The sequence below is a fragment of the Pseudophryne corroboree genome, chromosome 8 (genome assembly GCF_028390025.1).
Source record: "Pseudophryne corroboree isolate aPseCor3 chromosome 8, aPseCor3.hap2, whole genome shotgun sequence".
NCBI lineage: Eukaryota > Metazoa > Chordata > Amphibia > Anura > Myobatrachidae > Pseudophryne > Pseudophryne corroboree.
The window spans coordinates 405,230,080-405,251,748 of record NC_086451.1 but is presented as its reverse complement, the minus strand read 5'-3'; the positions used below and the strand labels follow the sequence as shown (position 1 = coordinate 405,251,748).

Genomic DNA, 21,669 nt, shown 5'->3' with positions numbered 1-21,669 from the left:
ATTATTCATTCTAATCAATGGTACTATTATTGGTCCAAATCACTGGAAGAAAATGACAAAATCACAGTAATTATTCGTTCTAATCAATGGTACTATTATTGGTTCAAATCACTGGAAGAAAATGACAAAATCACTGGAATTATTCATTCTAATCAATGGTACTATTATTGGTCCAAATCACTGGAAGAAAATGACAAAATCACAGTAATTATTCGTTCTAATCAATGGTACTATTATTGGTCCAAATCACTGGAAAAAAATGACAAAATCACTGGAATTATTCGTAAACATTTGTAGAAAGTCGCTGCTTCCTGATTACAGAAATGCTCAGATATTCCTGCGAATCCACAATCCCTTCCCAGAGGAAAAAGAAATTGAGAAACCATTGTTTGAGAACGTTTGTTCTCTTTCACTTACAAAGGAACAAACCACTTTCCAAGAAGACTGACGTTTTTGGGATTATGGAGACATAATGTTTTTGAATATAAATCCTAAAGCAGGTGGTGTATTAGAGCAAAAGAGTGCAAGAGACCAGCCATGCAGTTTCTGAAATATTATGACAAAATGTTACTGTATTTCATAAGCACTCATTCCTAACTCTGCTAAGTACTGTTTGGTATACTGTATCTGGCATCCATGAGGTAGTTGTCCATTATTTCAGCTTCAATTGACCTTTTTGAAAGCAGTAGAAGTTATCAATTCTTTTTTTTATTTTTATTTTCCCCTATTTTTAATTTTTTCCTGCATAGCCAAGTAAAATGTTGCAATGTTAAGTATTGACTTGTGCGTTGGGGGAGTCCACTTCTTCACCAAACCCAGCCAAATCTCATCCTGATTCCTAACCCTCTGTTCCACATTCTCTATGTACCCCATCTTTGTGACCCATGTCTGTCTACCCCTCCCCTTTAGATTGTAAGCTCTCACGAGCAGGGCCGTCTTCCCTCATGTGCACTGTAATACTATATATACTGCTCACGAAAATGCCGTAAAGATATGGAATGGATACTTGCAGTGACACAAAGCTGCAAGATACAGCAATGGCCTACTGTACAACTATATACTGTTGGTCACCAAAAACCTCCCTGAAAATTTTTTGTCGGATTCGGGTGTGTTTTGGATTTGGGTGTTTTTTTACAAAAAACCCTCAAAAACAGCTTAAATCATAGAATTTGGGGGTCATTTTGATGCCATAGTATTATTAACCTCAATGACCATAATTTCCACTAATTTCCAGTCTATTCTGAACACCTCACACCTCTCAATATTATTTTTAGTCCTAAAATTTGCACCGAGGTCGCTGGTTGACTAAGCTAAGTGACCCAAGTGGCCGACACAAACACCTGGCCAATCTTGGAGTGGCACTGCAGTGTCAGACAGGGTGGCAGATTAAAAAAAATGTCCCCAAACAGCACATGATGCAAAGAAAAAAAGAGGTGCAATGAGGTAGCTGTGTGACTAAGCTAAGCGATCCAAGTGGCCGACACAAACACCTGGCCCATCTAGGAGTGGCACTGCAGTTTTCTAGCGAGAGGATGAGTGCTTCCATCCTCATGTGAATCTGAACCACTAGCCATGAACATAGGCCAGGGCCTCAGCCGTTCCTTGCCACTCCGTGTCGTAAATGGCATATTAGCAAGTTTGCGCTTCTCATCAGACGCTTTTAATTTAGATTTTTGGGTCATTTAACTGAACTTTTGTTTTTTGGATTTTACATGCTCTCTACTATGACATTGGGCATCGGCCTTGGCAGACGACGTTGATGGCATTTCATCGTCTCGGCCATGACTAGTGGCAGCAGCTTCAGCACGAGGTGGAAGTGGATCTTGATCTTTCCCTATTTTACCCTCCACATTTTTGTTCTTTATTTTTTAATGTGTGGAATTATATGCCAGTATCAATAGCAATGGCCTACTACTATATATACTGCGCACAACTGAAATGCACCACAGGTATGGATGGATAGTATAATTGACGACACAGACGTAGGTAGAGCAGTGGCCTACTGTACCGTACTGCTATATATTATATACTGGTGGTCAGCAAACTGTGCAAAACTGAAATGCACCACAGGTATGGATGGATAGTATACTTGACGACACAGAGGTAGGTAGAGCAGTGGCCTTCTGTACCGTACTGCTATATATTAAATACTGGTGGTCAGCAAACTGTGCAAAACTGAAATGCACCACAGGTATGGATGGATAGTATACTTGACGACACAGAGGTAGGTAGAGCAGTGGCCTACTGTACCGTACTGCTATATATTATATACTGGTGGTCAGCAAACTGTGCAAAACTGAAATGCACCACAGGTATGGATGGATAGTATACTTGACGACACAGAGGTAGGTAGAGCAGTGGCCTTCTGTACCGTACTGCTATATATTATATACTGGTGGTCAGCAAACTGTGCAAAACTGAAATGCACCACAGGTATGGATGGATAGTATACTTGACGACACAGAGGTAGATAGAGCAGTGGCCTACTGTACCGTACTGCTATATATTATATACTGGTGGTCAGCAAACTGTACAAAACTGAAATACACCACAGGTATGGATCGATAGTATACTTGACGACACAGAGGTAGGCAGAGCAGTGGCCTTCTGTACCATACTGCTATATATTATATACTGGTGGTCAGCAAACTGTGCAAAACTGAAATGCACCACAGGTATGGATGGATAGTATACTTGACGACACAGAGGTAGGTAGAGCAGTGGCCTACTGTACCATACTGCTATATATTATATACTGGTGGTCAGCAAAATTATGCACTGTACTCCTACTATATATACTACAATGCACCACAGATATGGAGCGTTTTTCAGGCAGAGAACGTATAATACTGGTGGTCACTGGTCACTGGTCAGCAAAACTCTGCACTGTACTCCTCCTATATAATACTGGTGGTCCCCAGTCCCCACAATAAAGCAGTGTGAGCACAGATATTTGCAGCACACTGAGCACAGATATGGAGCGTTTTTCAGGCAGAGAACATGTAATACTGGTGGTCACTGGTCAGCAAATCTCTGCACTGTACTCCTCCTATATAATACTGGTGGTCCCCAGTCCCCACAATAAAGCAGTGTGAGCACAGATATTTGCAGCACACTGAGCACAGATATGGAGCGTTTTTCAGGCAGAGAACGTAGATATTTGCAGCACACTGAGCACAGATATTTGCAGCACACTGAGCACAGATATTTGCAGCACACTGAGCACAGATATTTGCAGCCCCCTGAACATAGAAATTTAGAGGACGCCAGCCAGGTCCTCTCACGATCATCTCCAATGCACGAGTGAAATATGGCGGCGACTCGCGGCTCCTTATATAGAGTACGAATCTTGTGAGAATCCGACCGCGGGATGATGACGTTAGGGTGCGCTCGGGTTAACCGAGCAAGGCTCGGACCCGTGCAAAAAAAGGTGAAGTTCGGGTGGGTTCGGATTCCGACGAACCGAACCCGCTCATTACTAACTGTGATACTATATATACTGCTCACAAAAATGCCGCACAGATATGGAATGGATACGTGCAGTGACACAGAGCTGCAAGATACAACAATGGCCTACTGTACAACTATATACTGTTGGTCACCAAAATGCTGCACTGTAATACTATATATACTGCTCACAAAAATGCTGCACAGATATGGAATGGATACTTGCAGTGACACAGAGCTGCAAGATACAGCAATGGCCTACTGTACAACTATGTACTGTTGGTCACCAAAATGCTGCACTGTAATACTATATATACTGCTCACAAAAATGCCGCACAGTGATAATGTCGATATTATCTTAAACCATAAAGCTATACCTTTAAACACACTTTTACCATGGAGCCGCTGCGGCCGCTAAACTTAATATGCACTCTACGTACTTTGTACGCTATTTGCGCACAGAGTCCCGTACCTTGTACGGACTTAGCGTACAAACGCTGCGCTGGGGGTACAAAGTACACACAGCGCGCACATACCCAGAGTTATACTTTAAACCTTGTGAAAAATATGTTTAGGTGTTACAAATGTGCGCAATTAAAAACAGAATCATGCAGCAGTATCACACGTAAAATTGAGTGTTCATCCAACACTCAAAAAAACTGAATAATATTCTAAAGGATTTTTTACGTGCTCAATCCTGCGCTATTCTGCTTAACCATGTACAGAATGATACCAGGAATGTGCATAGGAGAAGACAAACAATCATGCAAAAAGGTGTATACATGCAAAGCACCACATCCAAATATAATAGAAATTACTGAGCTTTTGTAAATGAATGATGAATTGATCACAGACTTCTGTGAATAGCTTCTCAATGCATGTAGAGGTAGATACCGTCCAGAAATCTATGAAATCAGAACAATCGTGCTTCCCTCACAGGGGTATTACCCGTTTCAGAGGGAGTCAGCACAGAGAATAAATAATAGTGCAGGAACAGGAAAACTGCAAACATATCACCAAAATCCTGCTGATGGAATCAGGAAGGGATTAGCGGCCACAGTTCCGGAACCTGTAGGAGCTTCTCCAAGGTGGCGATGCAGGGTGAATAAGTGTCCGACCAACAGGAGTTGTAGAGACCACACTTAACGCGTTTCCTGATTCCATCAGCAGGATTTTGGTGATATGCTTGCAGTGTTCCTGTGTCTTTGCCATGAAAGGATGTCTTACATGTGATTTTTATTTCTATTTGTTGTAAGTGCAATTTGTATTAAAACGTTTCCTCTTTTATACAAAATACTGCACTATTATTTATTCTCTGTGCTGACTCCCTCTGAAACGGGTAATACCCCTGTGAGGGAAGCACGATTGTTCTGATTTCAGAGATTTCTGGACGGTATCTACCTCTACATGCATTGAGAAGCTATTCGCAGAAGTCTGTGATCAATTCATCATTCATTTACAAATGCTCAGTAATTTCTATTATATTTGGATGTGGTGCTTTGCATGTATACACCTTTTTGCATGATTTTTTGTCTTCTCCTATGCACATTCCTGGTATCATCCTGTACATGGTTAAGCAGAATAGCGCAGGATTGAGCACGTAAAAAATCCTTTAGAATACTTTAAACCTTATTAGTAATGCAATGCAATGATGTTCCACCTTAAACCTTATGCAGCGCTGACGGTATAAAGTACCCGCAGTGCGTACACACCTTATCAATACACTTTTAAACCTTATACAGTTAGGTAAGGTAATACGCTTTAAACCCTAGCAGGGAAAAGAGGACACAACACCGATTTGTAGTTAAAACTGGGTTCCGACACCACAGAGTATATATCTGGAAGGGGGTTAACAATACAATTTATACACTACAATACAACAGAGTAAATGGCTACAGTCAATGTACATACGTGAGAATATTCGCATGCGCTTCCTGGTCCAGTCCTCCGCTAATCATGTAGATAGCGTTAAGAGTCTTCTGACCGGCCAGGCAGCAACAGGATTTTTATACACTACTTCCAAAAGCAATACAATGGATACTGTAATCCCTTTGTCCATTGGACACAGGGATGCATCTTTACATTACAGGAGAGGTCATAGGTTGATTTGAAAAGGTGGGCGATGTCTTTCTCAACTGCTCTTGTGGGTGGTCTCCTTTGGATTCCCGCCGCATACATAATATACAGTAAATACAGTTTATATCTATATTCTACTTCTGCACATAACTATCCACAGGAACATGCGATCTTCCTCTAACCAACACCGGAATGTTACCCTTAAAATACCCTACAGCTGGATACCAGACATCACCTTATAACCTTAGTCTGTCCCTTCCTATCATGCAAAGGTGAATCCCTTAGTCCTGGAGTCATTTAACCGGTTGATACTTGCTGATGTGGTGCAGGAGGGCTATGTGTACAATGTGCACTATTTGGATTAAATATGTAATGTTTTGATAACCCTCCATGCGTTCACAAACTCCGCCGTAAATACCCACACCACACGCAGGACCGCGGTAGCGACCATACGCAAATTGCGGATATGTGCACGCACGGCGGAACAAGTGCATGCGCAGCGGGCATGTGTGTGTTGTTAGTACGTAATGTGTGTACTGGAATATTTTTCAACTTTGACAACAGATATGGAATGGATATGTGCAGTGACACAGAGCTGCAAGATAGAGCAATGGCCTACTGTACAACTATATACTGTTGGTCACCAAAATGCTGCACTGTAATACTATATATACTGCTCACAAAAATGCCGCACAGATATGGAATGGATATGTGCAGTGACACAGAGCTGCAAGAAACAGCAATGGCCTTCTGTACAACTATATACTGTTGGTCACCAAAATGCTGCACTGTAATACTATATATAGTATACCGCTCACAAAAATGCTGCACAGATATGGAATGGATACTTGCAGTGACACAGAGCTGCAAGATACAGCAATGGCCTACTGTACTGTACTACTATAATTATTATATACTGGTGGTCCCCAGTCCCCACAATGCAGCACACTATTTGGATTAAATATGTAATGTTTTGATAACCCTCCATGCGTTCACAAACTCCGCCGTAAATACCCACACCACGCGCAGGACCGCGGGAGCGACCATACGCAAATTGCGGATATGTGCACGCACGGCAGAACAAGTGCCCGCGCAGCGGGCATGTGTGTGTTGTTAGTACGTAATGTGTGTACTGGAATATTTTTCGACTTTGACAGTCCACCCTTTGGCAGTCAACAATAACTGCCACTATCTAAACACTAAGCAGAAAAATATATATAATACAACATCTACAGATGATTGGATGGTAGGAGGAGAGGTGTAGGTGGGAAATGTATGACCTAGTGGGATAGTAAAAGCATGTATGTATGAATCCATGTCTGAGGGGCATGTATCATCGTGCCATATATGTTCTAGATAAGCTTCGAGGTATTGCAAAGTATACATTAAATCCTTCTTATCCCGTATTAAGGGTCTGTAAGTGGGCCAACAAATACTACCGAGCTCTTTTCGGCTTCTTGTTCCAACAAATGGGGTGCACATTTAGTTGATGATACATGGAGGGGGAACATATGTGAGTGCTAATATATGTGGATATCACCTGTCGACTATGTGTGTCACTAACTGAAGGTTGTAGAGATGAAGATAAGACACATATCTAAAATACATTCACATAACATTTTCATAATCGTTCTTGGGAAGGGTCAATGTCTTTTCCGGATCGGTGTATCTGGGCAAAGGGGGAGACAAAGGAAAAACGGGTGAAAGAAACAGGCCATGGAATTCATTTGCAATCCTTATCACAACATTTTCTCTATGGATGGGTCGTAAATTAAATCTGCTGCTGTAACAATGCCCCCACTCCTTAGACTCATCAATTTTGTGCCGTGCTTGCGCCTCGTTAGAATTCAAACACACCTAAATATCAAACTAATAATTATGACGACTCCCAAGATACAAAGGAGAAACTTCACTAAACTCATAATAACATTTTGAGCCCACTCTCCTAATCCTGAGAACCAATTTCGTGGGTTCAACCATGAGACCCAGCCGGTCAGTTCATTACTCACAGCCGTCAGGGTAAGGTTGTGTCTCCTCCAGAACTCCCACTTCAACTGCAAGATATCGTCCATCTTTTGATCGATGATCTCGGTTGGGTCATCAGTGCTGTTTGTAATATACGTGCAGCACTTCACACCATATTGAGTTGCCAAAGTGACACAGTACCCACCCGTCACGGCTGTGATATAATTAAGGACCATCCTGTGCTGGATCAGTTCTGTCTTGTAAGCTTGCAACTCCCTACCCGTATACCTGAAGGTGTCGTCATACATCTCAGTGATATTATCTATCAAGTTCGCTAGCGCATGGATATACCTATAATTTATAGTTCCTCTGGCAGTACGGGTGATGTCTAATGCGAGAAGGAATTGAATCCCGGTGGATTTGTGGATCAAATCAGAGGCTACGTGCTCTGTCCTATCTATGAGGTGTCTCTTAACGATGTGTTCATAGTGAGTATGAGTATAAGGAGCCTGAGCACTGCGATGAACGTCTTTCATCTTATCATGGGTTATGGTCATGACCTCTGGCAACACTCTTCCAACATAACACAATCCCTCTGAGTTCGGGGCAAGCCACTTATACGCCTTCCTTCCACATATGAAATAGGCATCATCAGGGAGAACATATGGGACAGAATATGACATTACCATATTACAAACTTTCCAAGTGAAAAACCCAATCCCTAGTTCTCCCATCTGCTCAGTACAAGTATCAGGCTGGATGATATGAGCACAGTACCCTGGTGATACTTCTCCAACCCACATGGTCTTGCTTCCTCGAGTATACCTATACCGAAAATACCTTCCACTGTTGGCTATTTGGCGTACAAGTTGAGAGTCTATGGGTATCCTATCAGCTCTATGCGAAAAGGCCATGGTCTGGTTATTCCATGTCACCTCCCAATTTCCTGGTTTTCGGTAATTGGAAATGTTGAAGCATAATAAGGATCTATCTACATGATACTGGTGGAGCTTCAAACTAGGGGGCCTAGAAATATAAAATTTCTTGTCCACCGGTCTCCCACCCCGTAATTTGAGTACCTCATCTATTGCTAAAGGGTATGGTACTAATCCTGACTTGCTCTGACCTTGTGGTACTTGTGAGCACACCCAGCATTCTGTTTGGTTTAAAACCTTACCCACTAGTGAGTGGTAATCACTCAATGGATGACGGTCCATGTTGATATTAAGGCTGGACTGACATCTCTGGATGCACCCATCCTCAACTATGTTCTCACAATTCCTACAAATGCAATTTTCCTCAGCCAATAACCCTTCACAGTGCCTCCGAGCTCCCTGACTACCAGATCGTTTTCTGATACTCGCCTTTGCTCGAGTGATGTGTTGCTCTTGGAATTCTACAAATCCGTCCTCGACATCAGAACCCATTCCAGATCCTTTCTCGACCTCTCTGGGACTTTCACCGAAATAGACTGTTTTGGTCAACATCAGGGTTAACATGAAAACCTGGAACGCAGTCTCTTGGGGTAAGTCCATCTTTTTAAGGGGAGAGAAAGGAAACAAGAAGGGGGAGGAAAGGGAAGGAGAGAAGGAGGGTAGTGGGAGATGGAGAAAATAATAAAAAAGAAAAACTGGTGCGACAACCGCCACTGGTCTTGTTGTTCTCTGCGCTCAGGTGCCGTCTCAACAGTACTGCCTCTTAACCTTCCCGGAACAGACACGCCAGTGATACGATGTTCTCTCCGAGTCAGCGACCTTTCTGTAGGTAACATAAATCTTGCATTTCAATGTGTTTAACTGTTGTGTATTATCAGTTGTGTGAAGTAAACCATCTTTGGAAAGTGAAAAGAGGGTGGGAAATAATTAAAAGAAAATTTGTCAGATTTGCGTTCACCATCAGGCTGTCACACCATCATGTATATCGGTATCTATGCACAGTCTATCTTCACCAGTATTCCCATTCTCCACCATTTGTGCATGACCAGGAACACTGATACTGGTGTCAATATGCTAGTGAGATATACTGGATTTAGGCAGAGCTCTGAAAGACCGAGTAGGCATGTGGCGTTTGAACTATAATCCTGTCAGCGAACGTAAGAGATGAAGAGAAAACTTTGAAGACAAAGTACAGAGTTTAGTAACAGGTAAGTTTGTAAAGGCAAAGAAGATTTTACAAAGTTTGACATCTGGATTGGGCACTACGGGGAATGATTCCCTAATCGGTCTGTTCTCCTTAAAAAAAATTCTATGTGTGTTATATCTCTACTGGGACTATCCCAGCCATCAATCCAGTGTCTTGTCCATTCTAAGTTCATAGGGAACCCGGTATCCTTGAGATAATTTCCTCTACCTGTGATGGACATGCATCTAAAACAGTGAAATGCAACATTAGTCTTCGTGGGTGTCTAACATATTTTGTGCTTCCTGGGTGGGAGCACTCTATATGTATACCATCTCTAACAAAACTCCTGTTAAGTTACTTAGAGGTCACTTCTGCTAGAGAGAGAAGCAGAAGTTTAGAGGCCTCCTCCTAATCCCAGTAAGTTCTGTCAAAAGGGTAAAGTTGCATTTATTCTGTTCTTCCCATTAAACGAATCTGTGTTTTTCTATACAGTATCGTGATTCCTTACTATATGTCCCTTGATCCCGTCTATGTGTTTAATAACGTGGCTTGTTTACTCTGTCTAGGGGTCTATATTGGCTATGTGCTGTACTACTCTTACAATTTCTAGCAAAATGTCCTTTATTTTTACAAATGTAACATATTCTCGGTCTTTTGTTACTACTAGGGTTTTGGGGTTTGGGCTGATGAGACTTTGGTGTAAGAGCCTGCATACTTTCAATCCTCAGCCTCTCCTCTTGTAGTTTACTACGCCTAGCAATATTCCTATGGTGTTCAATTGCGCACTCTCTAAGGCAAGCTACTGTGACCCCTCTCCAACCAGGCAAAGAGGTTTGTACTCTGTCCCTCACTGTCTTATCGAGTCCGTCCATCAGCGCAGAGACAGCCACCTCTCTGTAATTTTCATCGTTCCCTGCATCCGATACCCCTATGTATCTATCCATTATGTGCAGGGCCCGATGGAAATATTCAGATGCCATTTCATTTTCCCTCTGCTTTATGGAGAAAATTTTTCTTCACTTGGCAGTTGTGGGGAAATACAACTCTAGTTGTCTGTTAATTTGCTCTAAGTTCTCCTGATTGAGTTTGTCAGTCATACGACTATCTGACTCTAATCTACAATCAGTGATTAATTTTTGGGTGTCAATGTTAGGGGGTAGGCACGCTTTCAAAAATATCCGCCAGTGTTTGTTTGTCGGTTCATACGCATTACCCAGATCTCTGATAAATTTCTGACATCTGGCTAAATGCTTCCAAGGGTCGGGGAATTCTGAAATGATTGATCGCAGCTCATCTCTGGGCCACGGGCAATACATTGCATTATTCCTGGTGAGGATTATTCCCTGACTATCGGTTCCCCCAATGGGAGTTACTATTTCCAAGACAGGGTGTAATTCTACCATTCCGTTCCTAATCTGTTTACTGTGTGGGGTTGTTGTCTCTGTGCAATGAACTGTTTCACACTTACCGGTAGCTGTGACCTCACCCGTTCTTTCATTGGGGAATACTGTTACTGCGCTACCTGGTTGGACAGGCCCCACCTGAGTTTCCTGCAAGGTGACTGTTTGGAGGAGAGCTGCGATTTGGCTGAATCCTTCATCTTCCTGTGACCTAAAACCTTGGAGAGACTTCAAAACAGGATACATTTTGCAAAAGTTAGGGTTAATACATTGCTCTTTCATATTACTATCATTTACGGATGTATCATTGACTGTAGCCTTCTGTTCCCCTTCGACCTGTGTCGACAATGGTGTGTTTGTGTTCTCATTCCCGCTAGGTTTGGAACCGGCTGCATATGTTAATTTCCCTTGCATATCTCCTTCTTGTTGCCATAAATTTAAACAGTTTGTGTGTCTGACCCTTTGCTTTCGGGATTTTATCAGACATATCCTAATCCTTAAATTCTGCAATACCTCTGGTTCAAAACTGCCTACCTTAGGGAATGGTTCCCTATCTTCCGCAGTCATACGTTCCCATTCATTGCAAAAAACTTCTGTGTGTGGTCCATGCTTCTCACACATTATGTACCTCGCTGACCCCCTGGGACGCGGAATGTCAACCTGAACCCTGGTTGAACGTCCCTTACTTGAGCAACTGGCCCCCATATTTTGCAGGTATTGTCCTTTTGGCAAATCCCACAAAAAACCCCCAAAATACTCAATATAAGGCAACGGTGAAACTTCTCCGAGTGCTTTCACCCACTCACGCCACCGTTGGCCAGTACTACCATACACTGTTGATAGCGCAGGCAATGTACCCAGCCTAGGGCCCCTACGTAACCTCTATTTACTGGAAGTATCTGGGAGTGACTTACCCTTTCCAGTAAATATTGGTCGTTGGAGATTTCCTGAGAGAGACCAGCAAAAACTCCCTTAACCTTTATTATACACAAATCACGCTTGCGTATGCTATATCCAGCGCTAATGATCCCACGATTTTAAGCAAAGCTCGTAAAAAGAGTATCACGTTGCGCTAAGTATTGCACCCACTCACGCGCGGTCCAATCGCACAGCGTATAGGTACTTGTTACTTATCCGCCGTACGACCAATGGAATCGATTTTTCAGGCTGCGAAACCTCAGCCGGAGCGTATCAAAAACAATCCTATATGGGTAAACCTCGCTAACCCCCTGGGCTGCGGTACTCTAAACCTCGCTGACCTCTTGGGCCGCGGTACTCAAAACCTCGCTGACCTTCTGGTCTGCGGTACTCTGCTACCTTGCTCCTTTGTACTTCAATCTATATTAACATGAGTCAGCTGCCTCACGCCACCGAGTCTCCACTCACTCGGTGTACCACTTCAACGGGATCCCGAATTCCCTGGGTCCACAACACCTTTATTATGTTTGCACACTCACGTTCGTTCATTCAAATACACTTTGGTTTTTCTGTACAGAAAATTAACTTTCATTCAGATAAACAGCCTTAGTACCAGAGGTAATACAGTAAAAAAGGTTTTATTTAAACTATATTTTGGAAACCGAGCAATTTGTGCTATTGTAGCGTGGCTACTGTTCCGCCCCTAAACTAAACAATGCTATTGTGTAATTTATACTTAGCGGTCGTACCCTTACGCACGTTGCGTAAACACGCGACCGTGCGTATGTCTTTACGTTGCATACGCAGTCCCGTACTTTGTCCGAGACACGTGTACAAAAACCGTACGTCCGCAATAACACAAATCCCACACTTCTATAAATGTAAGCGATATTACCTATAATCGCTCACTTCACACAACACAGTTGTCTTTCTGTATAAACCTTTTTAACTAGGCCAGACTGTATTCGTGTTTTACGTTTACTTCCTTAATATTTAGTCTATGTTTTAACTAAATAGCAACAAATTTCTCCGTACAGGTCTAAATGAATCTAGTAATCAGTATTTATGGCAACAATATGAGCAGATATACAAATACAAAGTACAGGTGTATGCTTGTGTTGTGTGCGCATTTGGCGCCAAACAGAAATTCACAGACCTTTAAAACAATAGCTTTGCGTATTTACTTTACGGGTCCCACCAGCATCCCTACAAACCATGCAGAGCAGACACCATCTAATCAGCAATAAGATAGGATTTTCCAGTGTATTCTACGGCCAGGAAAAGGTTCACGTAGGATACCTGTCCGCCCTTTGCTGATAGATAAAGTCTGCTTTAACCTGCTAGGCTGCAGGTATGAGGAAAATCCGGACGATGCCCCCAATTGATAATGTCGATATTATCTTAAACCATAAAGCTATACCTTTAAACACACTTTTACCATGGAGCCACTGCAGCCGCTAGACTTAATATGCACTCTACGTACTTTGTACGCTATTTGCGCACAGAGTCCCGTACCTTGTATGGACTTAGCGTACAAACGCTGCGCTGGGGGTACAAAGTACACACCCAGAGTTATACTTTAAACCTTATTAGTAATGCAATGCAATGATGTTCCACCTTAAACAAAATACCCGCAGCGCGTACACACCTTATCAATACACTTTTAAACCTTATACAGTTAGGTAAGGTAATACGCTTTAAACCCTAGCAGGGAAAAGAGGACACAACACCGATTTGTAGTTAAAACTGGGTTCCGACACCACAGAGTATATATCTGGAAGGGGGTTAACAATACAATTTTTACACTACAACACAACAGAGTAAATGGCTACAGTCAATCTACATACGTGAGAATATTCGCATGCGCTTCCTGGTCCAGTTATCCGCTAATCAGGTAGATAGCGTTAAGAGTCTTCTGACCGGCCAGGCAGCAACAGGCTTTTTATACACTACTTCCAAAACCAATACAATGGATACTGTAATCCCTTTGTCCATTGGACACAGGGATGCATCTTTACATTACAGGAGAGGTCATAGGTTGATTTGAAAAGGTGGGCGATGTCTTTCTCAACTGCTCTTGTGGGTGATCTCCTTTGGATTCCCGCCGCATACATAATATACAGTAAATACAGTTTATATCTATATTCTACTTCTGCACATAACTATCCACAGGAACATGCGATCTTCCTCTAACCAACACCGGAATGTTACCCTTAAAATACCCTACAGCTGGATACCAGACATCACCTTATAACCTTAGTCTGTCCCTTCCTATCATGCAAAGGTGAATCCCTTAGTCCTGGAGTCATTTAACCGGTTGATACTTGCTGATGTGGTGCAGGAGGGCTATGTGTACAATGTGCACTATTTGGATTAAATATGTAATGTTTTGATAACCCTCCATGCGTTCACAAACTCCGCCGTAAATACCCACACCACACGCAGGACCGCGGTAGCGACCATACGCAAATTGCGGATATGTGCACGCACGGCGGAACAAGTGCATGCGCAGCGGGCATGTGTGTGTTGTTAGTACGTAATGTGTGTACTGGAATATTTTTCAACTTTGACAACAGATATGGAATGGATATGTGCAGTGACACAGAGCTGCAAGATAGAGCAATGGCCTACTGTACAACTATATACTGTTGGTCACCAAAATGCTGCACTGTAATACTATATATACTGCTCACAAAAATGCCGCACAGATATGGAATGGATATGTGCAGTGACACAGAGCTGCAAGAAACAGCAATGGCCTTCTGTACAACTATATACTGTTGGTCACCAAAATGCTGCACTGTAATACTATATATAGTATACCGCTCACAAAAATGCTGCACAGATATGGAATGGATACTTGCAGTGACACAGAGCTGCAAGATACAGCAATGGCCTACTGTACTGTACTACTATAATTATTATATACTGGTGGTCCCCAGTCCCCACAATGCAGCACACTGATCAGATATTTGCAGCACACTGAGCACAGATATGAAGCGTTTTCAGGCAGAGAACGTAGATATTTTCAGCACACTGAGCACAGATTATTTGCAGCACACTGAGCACAGATATTTGCAGCACACTGAGCACAGATTACGGAGCTTTTCAGGGAGATAACGCTGCCACGTCCTCTCCGTTCAATCTCCAATGCACGAGTGAAAATGGTGGCGACACGCGGCTCTTTATATAGAATACTAACAGCGGGATGATGACGTTCGGGCGCGTTCTGGTTAACCGAGCAAGGCGGGAGGGTCCGAGGCTGCCTCGGACCCGTGTAAAATAGGTGAAGTTCGGGGGGGTTCGGATCCCGAGGAACCGAACCCGCTCATCTCTAGATTTAATACACTGTCTCATTCCAACTGACCCTAAATAATATCCATGCTATGATGCTTGGAGATTAAAGTTAAAGGAAAAAGGTATTTTAGTGTATTTGATGCCATGCCCAGAGACCTCTACCCTTCTATGATTTAGGGGAGGGAGTTGTTTTTTGTTTTTAGATGTGATTTACAGTACTGTATGTCCTTGATTTGGATGATTGAGATTAAACTACATTATGTAGCAATAGGAAATTCCATTGAACATATTAACCTTATACAAAATAATAATTTCTCTTATTCAGCTCAGTGAGAAATATGGTGATGTATTTACCATCTATCTGGGGTCCCGTCTGATCGTTGTAGTCACTGGATACAACCTAGTAAAAGAAATCTATTTGGACAAAGGGGATGACTATCTAAATCGGGGGGAAATGCCGGCCTGGAAACCTTTCTTCAAGAATTATGGTCAGTAGTTAATCTTGCCTTATCTCAGCACCTTTCTCCATATTGTAATGTGTGCAAGAGGAAAACCTCCAGTTACATCTATTATGACAGTGTAGGGAAATATTTAGTTTTTTTTTCTTCAGGATTAATATAATATCAATACCTTTTAAGCCATATAGATAGACTTTATATATATTCCACATATACACAGACAACCTTGCCAAGGTTTAAAGTGTTGTCTATAGAGTTGGCATGATTACACATAGTTAGATCTGATTTCCCATTTTGGTTACATCAATATGTAGCCCATCAAATAGTTTTTTTTTTTCTGAAAGTCCAGAATCCATCACAATCTCTTTATATCATTCAGATGAGATGACCAGGGCAACCCATCAGATGTATTGTTAGACCAGGACCCTCTTTGTTTTCTGATGTGTCTGTTCAGAATTACATTGAAACATCCAGATCTATAATATTGGTATTGTACATACAGTATGTTGCCAAATGCATAGCAGAGGATAGCTTACCTTCTGCTGATGTAAGAAACAGCGGCAGTGGAGGCAAAAAGGGGGCGATTCAATTGTCCTACCCTGCAGCTGCCTCTAGATGGCTTCCAATGGAGCTATTCAATTGTTGCACCATTTGGGTGTGAATAGCTGCGGGGGGACACATTAGACCTTGCAGCCTCCTGTGCTGGCGAGCTGAACTGTGCAATAAGTTGGCACTTTGGGAAACCTAATGGGAGTTTGGGTGGCCAAAGCAGTACTTTAGACGGGTTTAGCCACTTTGCATGGCTAAAGCTGATACTTCTGGGTGCGCAGGCATGGTATGTGAGCCCAAGGGAAGGAACAATTGATTTGCTCTGATGTGCACCCATTACGATTGGGCCCCCACAAAACAGCTGAATTCCCCCCAAAAAATGTATTGCACCACCTAAGAGAGAATTTCCCAAACTCCACCATTACAATCCAGGTTTTAAGGATATCCATGCTTGAACCCAGGTGGATTAATCAAATTGACTTAAGTAATAATTAATTCACATGTGCTTACTAATTAATACCCCATTTACTTTGCCAAAATATCCCGTGTTATTGCCGGGTCAACCCAGGTTGAGGTGCAGTGTGAAAGCGCCAAAGTGACATAATCAGTGCTTAAGCAGGTATATCCTTAAAACCTGGACTGTAATGATGCAGCGTGGAAAACTCTGTCATACAGTAAAGGTTTCCTAGGATTTGGCACATGTCACAGCAAATAGATATCTTGCATGATGGATATGCAGAGTCTCCAACATAACTCCTAGACCAACAGGCACACACCCGAGACTGCTTAAAAAGAGATAATACAGTCAAGCGAGAGAGCATGAAATGGAAAAACACTGTGACTGAGGGAGCAAACAATTGGCAGGAGTCCTGACTCTGAGTCAGACAAAATGAGGTAGTAATTAGAAATCTGGAGAAACAGGAAAGATCGAGCGTGATGTACAATAGAACAATGAATATAATAAAATGCATGCAAAAATGTGCCTTTGTATTTCATTAAAATTAAAAGTTATTCCAACACAATGTCCAAATTAAAACCAGTGACATAAGACTTAAACAATAGAAAGTTTAAAGACAAGAAATATGTGTTTATCATTGTACAACATATATACGTACGATATAATGGGGGGGATGAGACATTTTTAGCTATTCTCCACTTTGCCCCCTTTTCCAATTTGTTCCATTTACACATGTAATGTGGGGGTTTGAACATGATATTCACCAATTATCCAAAATTTGGTCTTCTTTTTCGTTTTTTTGTGTAGAGTTACATCTCTATTAGATAATCATTGTTATTATACAGTATTTCTTGTGAGCATATTGCTTCCCTGAAGTATCTGTTTATTATACTCCTATCATACCGCCACCCAGGGTCGGACTGGGGTATGTAGGGCCCACCGGGGGAATGCAGTGGTAGGGGTATGGCCAGTCTCTAGAGGGGGTGTGCCCAGCCGCCGCATCGGTTTGCCTAACCATTTTGCAAGTGTTGGTCCCCTAGATAAATATATACAGTAAATACTGTAGTGCATGCAAGATAATGTATTAGATTAGTAACAGCACAGTCTGGAACCTGATCCCTAGAGGAGGGGGTGGGCCCACAGGCAGTAGGGCCCACCGGTGCTTTCCCCTGTACCCCTGTGGGCCAGTCCAACCCTGCCGCCACCTACGAACATGTGTTATGGGCACATGAGTGCGCATAACCCGTGTTCAGGTGCGGTCTGAAAGGTGCAATGGTTGAAATACCAGGTTGAGAGACCTGGTATTTCAACCCTGGTCATGAGCAGGGTTGAACACGTCTTCAACCCGGCTCACTGTGTGGTGTGAATGGGAGCCGGGTCGATTCACTCTCATGTGATCCCAAGCCCTGCCCCCACCACCTCACTGCTGACGTCACCAACCCGGCAATATGCCGGATTGCAGTCAGCAGTAGCGGGTCGCCTGAGGCAGGGCACGCACTGGGAGCTCCCATGTCAAGCTCCCAGTGTGCGACCCTCCTCAGGCGGTCTGAAAGGGGATATTATTTAGCTTACATTGTATGATGCCTTCACTCCAGCAATACAGCTGTAATGATTTATATTGTGCCCTGTGTAACTTGCAACAATATAAACTCACTTACCTGTTAAGGGGGGTATGCTATTAGCTCCGATCATTTAGGAGCTAATGAATTCGCCCCCTAAGTATTTAATTGATGGCAATTTTCATCCATGCCTTTTCACCTTTTTTTTTAAGTGAAAAGGCATTGGCGAAAAATGCCTCAAAGACGGTGAAAAAAGCCCGCGTTTCGACGGAAAACATATGGAATCGCCGATCCACGTGTTTTCCGCTGCCGGCCGCATTTTTCACCTAGGCGGAAAAATGGACCTGCTATTGCATAGGGTGAATCCCCATTCGCCCTAAAAATAGCAAAAAGCTCAGTTTTTTCGCTTAGGCTAAAAAAATGGAGCTAATTGCATAACCCCTCTGGGTCTTAATGGGTCACTAGATAATAACAATGTCAATTTAAGCCAAGTTATAAATACACTATATACTTTGTCCTTCCCTGTGGTGGAGATTGTGGACGCATCATAAAGTTTTTCAGTTATAAAACGGGAGAAATAGCAAGACAGAACAAGTTTTTGTTTGAAGTGTTTTATTTAAACATTCATATGTACATACTTTTTAATAAATGTATCTATAGATTTATTTGTACATCAGACCTCTTTTTTGGTGATTATACAGTAAAGGTTAATTTTCAAGATTTCATGGTTCAGTTAAGTAGTTTATATTTATATAAACAGCTGACAAAGGGGTCTATGAGGTCTATGTACTAAGCCTTGGGGAGAGAAAAAGTGGATAGAGATAAAGTAGCAACCAATGAGCTCCTGCCTTGTTACAGGCTGGTTTTGAAAAATGACAGTTAGGAGCTGGTTGGTTGGTACTTTATCTCTCTCTCCAAGGCTCAGTACATATAATGTGACTTATTTTGCTCTTCACAGGCTTGATTTATACCACCAATTTGGAGAGGTGGAGGGAGCTCCGTCGGTTTTCTCTCCTCACTTTGCGGGATTTTGGATTAGGGAAAAGGAACACTGAAGATCGCATCCAGGAGGAGACTCGCTGCCTGGTGGCAGAACTAAAGAAAACTGAAGGTTAGTACAAAAGGCACACAATTAGAATATACCGTAAATTTGTAGATTTTATTACATTAACATTTTATTAACCACCCAGGAGTTTGGAAAAATCCCTATTGCTATCAGCACAGGGCTGAGCTTGATTGCATAGAGCTTGATTGTCACAACAGAGAGGTGATCTTATGTTGTGGGTTTCCTTGCTATGGTGCCACCAGCTAGATACGGAGCTTGTCGTCCCAAATGTTTTAGCTAGCAGTGACGGTTGAAATTTTTTAAATTATTTTTTTTTAGACAGGTAATGAGAGATCTGTGCTGGTGATCATCATCATCATCAGTGGATCTTGGATTAGGAAAGAGGCAGCTGCCACCGACATGTCACATAACAGGCGTAACAGCAATTTTATCTAATCTGCATGGTCCATAAAACGTTACTTGATCTAAGACAGCCAACCCCTTCATTCCTCGGTTGTGCCTACCTGTGCAATAATTCCCAATGGGAGATACTTTTCAGTTGGCAAAGAAGCTGAAACATTCTCTTTTTTTACTGTAGATGCACAGTAGAAAACAAAAACATTTTGAAGGGAAAAAGCCCTGTACAATCTATTCATGTCCAGATTTGCATGAGACCCAATATTTTATCTTCCAACTCCCTTGTAGTGGTTTTCACCAAAGACTTTTTTATTTTTATTTCCCTTGGATATAGCACAGCATGTGTTCATAGATGCATCTGTGTCTTATGCACAATGCTAAGTTGTGTCAATTAATAATTCTGATTGATAATATAATTCATGGTGAATCATGTTGCCACACTGCTGTACATCCCACTTAGACCTCCTTTCAGGGAAGAGGCAGGAAACAGTCAGATATGTGTTAGTAACTCATACTGTATAACCAATTTAAATGGGTTGATTAAGATCCCTTTAAGATTTTAATAGCTTATAGTATACAGTATGTTAGAGCTCTGGTCTGTTATGTGTCCCCTTCACCAGGGGTAACCAGGGTTCCTGAATTGTGAGCTGCAGTTAGGGATCTGACCAGAGATGCTGCTCTCCTGACTGTGTACTGCAGCCAGGCATCAGGTGATTTATCAGTTATTATTAGCAGGGACTACACCTGACACCTGCCTATTTAAGAAACTGACAGATTTCTCCCTGCGCTATATCAGTATAAGAAATGGTATGGCTAGAATTCAAATGACTTCAACTCCTATATTTACATCATATACTTTAATAAAAAGAATTATTGCTTTCACACTGACACTCTCCACTAGGGAGCATTACTTGTGAACGTAAGTGAATATACGGGGCTAACTGCTAAAGAACTGTGTGAACACATATGAAGGAAATCCCTATTAGGGACCAGTACCATCCTTTACAACTACAGCTATTAGCGGATTTTGTCTAATTTTTTTATTTTTTATTTTTGTGTGCACATAGCTATTTAGGATCCACCTCCTTGAGGAATGAACTCTGAAGTGCTATAGAGCATTTTAATGTAATAACCTTCAAATGTATGATGGTTTTATTGTAATATGACCGGTCAATAATTCTTTTTATTAAAGTATATGATTTAAATACAGGAGTTGGAGTCATTTGAATTCTTGCCATACCTTTTCTTGGGGGTCATTCCGAGTTGATCGCTCGCTAGCTAGTTTTAGCAGCCGTGCAAACACTATGCCGCTGCCCACTGGGGAGTGTATTTTAGCTTAGCAGAAGTGCGAACGCTTGTGCAGCCGAGCTCTGCAAAAACAGTTGGTTCAGTTTCAGAGCAGCTCTGAACCTACTCAGCCCTTGCGATCACTTCAGCCTATTCGTGTCCGGATTTGACGTCATATACCCACCCAGCGAACGCCCAGCCATGCCTACATTTTTTCAGACACGCCTGCGTTTTTGCAAGCACTCCCTGAAAACGATCAGCTGACACCCAGAAATACCCCCTTCCTGTCAATCTTCTTGTGGCCATCAGTGCGAAGAAAAACTTAGTTCCAACCTGTGCACAACAACCACAACAGCCTTTGTACTCATACGACGCTCGTGCGCATTGCGGCCCATACGCATGCGCATAAATGCCATTTTTTCACCTGATCGCTGCATTGCAAAAGTCGGCAGCGAGCGATCAACTCGGAATGACCCCCCCTTGTACTGATATAGTGCAGGGAGAAATCTGTCTATTTCTTGCTATTTGCACCTGGTACATCCAGACGAGCTTTGACTTGCCACCACAAGCCAACACTCCTTTGCTGCTTAATTAATAAATAATTAATTATAAGATCTTGTATATCATTAGGATTATTGCTTTCTTGATCATTACAATAGTACTAGGCTACTTT

General features: G+C 42.2%; 1 protein-coding gene across 1 annotated transcript in view; it reads left to right on the top strand.

The window, feature by feature from the left end:
* Window positions 1-21,669, top strand: part of LOC134949887 (cytochrome P450 2G1-like) — a 100,226-nt gene that overhangs the window by 6,833 nt on the left and 71,724 nt on the right. The window contains exons 2-3 of the mRNA XM_063938584.1: window positions 15,496-15,712; window positions 19,206-19,358. Coding sequence (XP_063794654.1) covers window positions 15,496-15,712; window positions 19,206-19,358 — 370 coding nt within the window. The remainder of the gene's footprint in view (window positions 1-15,495; window positions 15,713-19,205; window positions 19,359-21,669) is intronic.